The following is a 7,494-nucleotide window of genomic DNA, read 5'->3' as shown; positions in this document are numbered from 1 at the left end:
GGTGACATCACCACTATGGATGGTGCAGATTCATTATATTTAAAGGATCGTACAGATATCTATCCGAACTACGGCATGGAACCTATTGGAGTAAGTAAGAGTTTATCGTAAATCTCATTTTCTTATCCTGGTTTTTGGTAATGTAATACTTAGGCAAGAAAGAGTGCGTAAATTTGTTTATCTTTTCTCATCTTGACAGAGGACAACTTGTGTTTTTCTTTTAGGATTGGTCATACGTGTACAAACCTCCCACTCTGTATAGGTTTGTCAGCTCATCAAGGTATGCTCCTTTAAATAACCTTCCCAGTTTATCACAGCCAAATGTTACCTTGTCATCAGACTGCACATACAAACCTGGCTGGCCTCATTCTCCATGTTATTTATCAATGGTGGTGTCCTCCCCAGTGGACCAACCATCGTCAAGGTAAGCTGTTACCATCTGTAGGTTTACTTGGTCTAAATGCCTGAAAGCCATGAGCTTCAGCACCGATTGCAGGTTTCTGTATGTGTGTCAAAATAACCCTTCTTCCCATATGTTGTCAATGTACGTAGAACCCAGAATTTTGCATCAAACAAGTAACCATCATGTAGTGTAGATATAGAAGCCCTGCAAAAACTAAGCCCACTGTCAGTACGTGATGAAGAAGAACTGTATGTTTGAACTAAACATTCTATCAAGAATAAATTGTATAATGGGTAAAAAGCAAGACAGACAACATCATTTGATGTAATGCGATATGTGTGGTGGAGGTTTTGAATAAATGGAGTTCAAGGTTGTAAAGCATAAATTAAAAATTAGTAAAATATTACCTATTTATTTCCGGTGTGAAAAATAAAAACAAATATGTTAGGGATACCACTTAACTTAGGTAAAGGGTAGGCTTAACTTATAAAAGTTGTTTGTACAACACAAAATTAAAAATGTGTACGCATCTCTCTGTGGACCCAATGAAACTTCAAACCAAATTTGTTGAAGATCCATCCACACCCTGCGAAGTAGTTACATGGACATACAACAGACGGTACTATTATATTTAAAGAGATTAACAGATTTATTAATGCAAAAATATTTATCAAACATTCTAATCCATACCACAAGAGGAGGGTCATCTTTTCATTTCCCAGTTTTTATAGGGCATTTTTGTATTTTTTACGATTGCTTATAATGGAAGCAACTTTTCATGTTTTAACCTTTCATTAATCATGAATTTACATAACTTCCATCCATGGGGCAACATTAAATATGTTGTTATTGTAGCCAACTTGTGTGAAAGTTTAACACACACACACACACACATGTGCAGTATCTTTTTAAATGTAACTAAAGCTCTGAGCATATTCAGGGTAATTAGTTTTTTTATACACGTACAGCCACTAACGATATACAATGAATGTGTAAGCTATTGTTAGCATGTACATGTGTATACATTTAACTTAATCGTATTGTATGATAGTCACATCTCAGTCATTTTGGTAGTTTTATTGAACTTTTCTGATGGAGGTTTTTTTCTTCAGGTATCACAGTTCAACGTTGCCTCCCTCTGAAGGTGAGCGGTTATTTCTTGAGACTGACCAGCGGTCAGTGCCTATGAGTTATGAGCTGCAGTCACCTGCATCAAATGCATCTTCATACCTGAACAAACATTTGAATTCCATCGACAACAGCACAGTATCCTCTGTCCCAGAAGCTCATAGTTTATTAGTGAACCTTGTCCTCTCAGATTCTATGTTTAACCTTTTCAAGGACCACAACTTCTCTAGCTGTACATTGTGTGTATGTAACATGAACATTAAAGGTGCCGATACAGGGATCTACCTGTTAGACTCGATGTTGCCTTTTTCTACCGATGAACCTCAGTACAAATGTACGTGTGGTTTTAGTGCGGTTGTTAACAGACATCTCAGTTATCATTCGGGTTTGTTTTATGAAGATGAAGTTGAAGTGACAGGATTTCCGTACGAGCCTAATCATCATCGTAGGAGCACGAGAACTGTATCAGAGGCTTCGGTAAAAAGAGAAGGAAATCAAATAAATGGAGCAATGCCTTTAACCTCAACATTGGACACAAAAGAGCTAGCAGCTCTGAATCGAGTACCCCACCATGTCCTGGACATGATCCGAAATCAGTGTCAAACAGTTCAGTCCGCCTACTCGTGGTTGAGCAAAGCAGTCCGACTGAGGAGTGCTAGTAGTCATATAGCACTGTGGAATCACTTAGAATTGATGGATGAGTGTTACATTTGTTTCTTGGCCCTAGACAGTAGCCGCCAGCTGATGGACAACATCAACAATAATAAACTGGACGAAAGGTTGAAGTCATCCTGCCTTCACAAATGGCCATTTTTGTCTCGTGAGTTGTCTCTTAAATTAATTCAATTAAGTAGTTTATCCCCCCACCCCACCCTCACTTTTCTGAGCAGCTGTTGCTAAAAGCTTCATAAATATTAACATTTAAAAGTTCAAGGTTCGTGTACGTTAGTTGGCTCTCAAATTAGTATTGAGTATTCTGCTAAATTAATTCTACATTATTCATTTAATAAAGTAGCATATATTGTTCTAGTATTTTTTTAGCAGATGTTGCTAAAGATCATGTGAACATTTACATGTAAGATTCAATGTTTCTACTTGTCAGTTGGTCTTCAAATTAGTGTTAACATCCTTATTTAAAGGATTACTCATTTAGTAGTTATCAGTGATATTAAAATTTAAAAAGGTCATAAACATGGACTTCAATTCAAGCAAAATGAACTTTTTTTCTTGTGTAAAATTTCAGTCTTGATTCCTACAGCTTGTTTTTGTTCTGATAAGGTTTTTAATTTCAAAAGTATATGTACATTTTTATATGCTTCTGAAAATATATTAAATCACCACCTTTAGCTAGTTTTGTAAACATTTTGATCTTAACTGGTATACTTATATTACTGATACTTTGTAAGTAATTTGTAAATGAATGTGACTGAACTTATGATACAAAAAAAAAATTCAGTAAGGTGTTTTAATTCTACACGATTTACAGATGTTTGAATGCTGGTGTCAGAAATGGGTTTAATTACAAGAAAAAGATTGCGGGGCAATCATACCTATGAAATTGGATATTGAAACCTTCTAAAAGTCCCAGTACAACCAGACTTTTTAAAATTGGTATTTGAAACCTAAAAGTCCCAGTACAACCAGACTTTTGAAATTGGTATTTGAAACCTAAAAGTCCCAGTACAACCAGACTTTTTGAAATTGGTATTTGAAACCTAAAAGTCCCAGTACAACCAGACTTTTTGAAATTGGTATTTGAAACCTAAAAGTCCCAGTACAACCAGACTTTTTGAAATTGGTATTTGAAACCTTCTAAAAGTCCCAGTACAACCAGACTTGTGAAATAGGTTTATTCATACTGTTTTTTTTTCAAACCACTGTTGGTTGTAACTTTGATGAGAAATCAATCGATAAAGCCATGTTTATTAATCCTAGGATTTCTAATAAATGGCTTGATAACATATTTTGATATGAAGAGGTCTAAAACTTTACATGGTAAAAAACAACTACATAATTTATCAGAAAATCGATACACTATTCAAAGAAGTAATAGTGTTAATGGATGCCATTTATTTTGATTTTGTAGTTAAAGTCAAGTTAGTTAAATCCTTGTTCTGCCTTTGTAAAGCATGTAGTGCCAGTTGAAGTCAAGTTAGTTAAATCCTTGTTCTGCCTTTGTAAAGCATGTAGTGCCAGTTGAAGTCAAGTTAGTTAAATCCTTGTTCTGCCTTTATAAGCATGTAGTGCCAGAACTAACTTGACTTCAACTGGCACTACATGCTTTACAAATGCAGAACAAGGATTTAACTAACTTGACTTCAACTGGCACTACATGCTTTATAAAGGCAGAACAAGGATTTAACTAATTGACTTCAACTGGCACTACATGCTTTACAAAGGCAGAACAAGGATTTAACTAACTTTACTTCAGAAATCCTTGCTCTGTCTGTTTAAAGCATGTAGGGGGGCCAGTTGAAGTAAAGTTAGTTAAATCGTTGCTCTGCCTTTGTAAAGCATGTAGGGCCAGTTGAAGCTATTCAGCTGTGGGGGCATTATACTATGACAGTCAATCCCACTATTGGTTGGTAAAAGAGTAGCCCAAGAGTTGGTGATGCTTGGTGATGACTAGCTGCCTTCCCTCTAGTCTTTCACTGCTAAATTAGGGACGGTAAGTGCAGATAGCCCTTGTGTAGCTTCGTGCAAAATTCAAAACCCAAACTAATTGTTACGACTAGCTACTTGGACAACTAGCTAAGGAAGTATAAAAATAGAACACAATCAGTTCACTTGATTTGTAAGCACAAGGTATTTTGACTCACTGTTAGTTCAAAGATAATTAAAAACTAGTCGAGCTACAGTTTCAAGCTGTATAGGATGCCATCAGTTCTGATATGTTGATTGTAGAAAAATATCTCTCGTAAATGTATTATGCAACTAAAGGTTTGATTTTAACATTAATCTTTATACTAGTCCTTCGTAAAAGTGTGTGTAGAGGACGCTTTGGTCACAAAAAGAATTGTAACTTTTCTTTTAACACCAGGAAAACTACCAGCCAGCGACCAGGATGTCCTACGTCTTCTGAGAATGATCCAGCCTTTGTTGCAGGAAGCAGTGCAGAAAAAGATCATGCATGGATTATTTGAAGTAGCCTACACTGTGTCTGGGCCGTTAACATGGAGGCAGTTTCATAGGCTAGCAGGCAGAGGTTGTGTCTTATGTAACCTAAGTAACACATTCTGTTTATTCGATAATTGTTTCGTGACGGAGACCGCGTAATGGTCATTATAGAACTGAAACAAACCATCTTTTATTTCTGCTTAAGAAAATGTACACATAATGTATAAGAAAACACTTTTTTAATGTTTTATGTTTAAATAGTATACTTAATTAATTTTTAATTGCACATACAAGGCTAGTATCGAACTAAAAAAAGTTTTATATCGACTTTTTATGACAGATAGCTTGATTTAACTCGAAGTTTTTTAATCTAATAATTTAATTAATCAGGATATGAAACTTAATGGATTGATTGACTAAAGATAAAGAGTTTATCTCTTACTTCTATATATCTCTCCGTAAAGAAAAAATATTGTTAGTAAAATTTAGTTAATGTATTCGTATATGCCAACTTACCACAGCACCAGTTTTGTTTAAGTGTTTGGTCTGCATTTTTTATACACAAATATTTTTGCTAGAACTTAATACACTTTCATGAACTAACCCAAAATATTTGAACCATTCCAGGTACTGAAGATCAGTGTGAACCACAACCAATACCTTCACTACTAGTAGGTTCTGATAAGGACTGCTTAGCTCTTTCTCCTTATACGCTTAAATTTTGGGTGAGTGGTCTGTACACCTCAAACTTTTATCTTTTATTGGAATTATAAATAGTTGCAAAAAGAGTTTAGATTTGTATCGTGGAAGTTGCCGTCTGACTCAAAAAAGACGTTTTGATAGCTATAAGGCAGTTTAAAAACCATTTTAATGTTCATATGATAGTATTTTACAGAAATAAAATATAGTTCATGGTTAATCCCCCCCCTATGTGATTGTGACTTTACAAATGTTGAGTATGTAATTCTGTTTTAACCTGAGTATAAAATAAGATGACCCCCCCCTGTGTACGTAATACTGCCTAATACAAAAGTGTTTTCAGATATTGATAAGTTGGTACAAATCTGAAACAGTCTCTTCTGAACAGTTGGCCATTGGCCAGGTGGTTAGGATGCTTGATTCATAATCTGAGGGGTTGTGTGTTTGAAAAACTGTCCCACCAAACATGCTCCTCCTTTCAGCTGTGGAGGTGTTATAATGTGATGGTCAATCCCACTACTCATTGGTAAAAGAGTAGCCCAAGGGTGGTGGGTGGTGATAACTAGCTGCCTTCCCTCTTGTCTATCATTGCTAAATTAGGGACGGCTAGTGCAGATAGCCCTGGTGTAGTTTTGCGTGAAATTCAAAACAAACCAATCCAAACAGTTAGTACTCTGAACTGGACATAAGATAATCTGTTAGAAATATAATGTAAGCAAGTTTTCTAACTTGGTCACCATTAATGTATTTATCATTTTCTTAGCACTATTTAGTAACTTATGCTGTTAAAAGTAGAAATTCTTACACAAGTTTTAGTTTAATTTTTAGAGTGAAAAATTATGATGGTCAGAGAGGCCAAGTTAAGCCTAGCTGCCATAAATATAATAAAAATTTAGGCTGAAATAACCAATATTTCATATATATCATTAGGTTTTTTAAAGAACCCAGTAATGTCCCCCTTCTCTTTTCTCCAATTTGATGAATATGGGCATCCTGTGCCTTAAAAACAAGAATTTGTAATTGTCATATGTTACACTTTCCAAATCCTCAGCTGTTGGGACCCCCGACGTAGAAACATTGCCCCAGTTGTGACATTAGAAAACCAGCCTTTGTGATCGTGTTAAATTTAAATTTATCACATTATACGTACTTGACACGTCAAACTTCGATACAGTTTCGTTATTGGTAGTTTCTCTGTGGTCCAAGAACACATCCACAGTGATTTTTCACTCCCAGGAACAGAAGTGAGTTATCTAAATTAAGTTAACACCAAAGAGAAAGATTAATATTTACTTACACGTGCATATTTATTACGTTGAATGTCTGAACAAACAGTACTTGTATATGGAAGCACATGATGGTCTGAAGAAGACAGACCAATTTTCTGTTGACTATTATGCTTATAAATTGTTTTTTTTTTGTAAATTTACTATAACACAAGTAATAATTGTTAGATTAAATGATAAATTATGTTGCTTGTTGTCTCTGTAATATATGACAGAAACTTTTCCAGTAGCTTCTAACACAAAATTTGATTATGTTAAGCAGAAAAATTTCAACTTTTTGTATCATTACAATACATAAAGCATATTAAAATAATTTGAAATATGCAATATAAAACAACAAACTTTTTTGCTCGCTTAGGACAAGTTACTTCTTGAACCTTACTCACTGCCAAGAGATGTGGCGTATGTTGTGGTAGCTCCCGAGAATGACTTCATCTTAACTCGTGTAAGGAATTTCTTCCGGGAGTTGAGTAGCACTTATGAACTGTGTAAGCTAGGACGTCACGGCCCCATCACCAAAGTTCTTAGAGATGGAATAATGCGAGTGGGGAAGTCGGCTGCTAAGAAACTCGCCGATGAACCTGTAGATGAGTGGTTTGACATGATTGGCGACGGTCATGTTGCCAGTAAACTGAAGTTATATGCCCAGGCTTGCCGTCATCATTTGGGTTAGTACCATTTTAGTGGTGTTGTACTCGTTCAGAAAATAGATAAAATATACTTGTAGTCTGAATGTCGGAACCATCCAAAAATGATAAATATTGAAATTAAGGGTAAATCACAGTTCATTGTTAAGCAGCAATTAAATGTAACTATTGCGAGTAGACAACCGATTAATTAGAGTCTTATGCTAATTTTAAA

The 7,494-nt window shown here is 35.3% G+C and overlaps 1 protein-coding gene across 1 annotated transcript in view; it reads left to right on the top strand.

The window, feature by feature from the left end:
- Positions 1-7,494, top strand: part of LOC106470635 (mediator of RNA polymerase II transcription subunit 13-like) — a 61,373-nt gene that overhangs the window by 44,339 nt on the left and 9,540 nt on the right. The window contains 6 exon segments of the mRNA XM_022399263.1: positions 7-90; positions 225-424; positions 1,516-2,351; positions 4,572-4,736; positions 5,276-5,373; positions 6,992-7,301. Coding sequence (XP_022254971.1) covers positions 7-90; positions 225-424; positions 1,516-2,351; positions 4,572-4,736; positions 5,276-5,373; positions 6,992-7,301 — 1,693 coding nt within the window.

The sequence above is a fragment of the Limulus polyphemus genome, unplaced genomic scaffold (genome assembly GCF_000517525.1).
Source record: "Limulus polyphemus unplaced genomic scaffold, Limulus_polyphemus-2.1.2 Scaffold4129, whole genome shotgun sequence".
In the NCBI taxonomy this organism is placed as follows: domain Eukaryota; kingdom Metazoa; phylum Arthropoda; class Merostomata; order Xiphosura; family Limulidae; genus Limulus; species Limulus polyphemus.
Note: the sequence above shows the minus strand (reverse complement) of the source record. Positions and strands in the feature narration are given on the sequence as shown.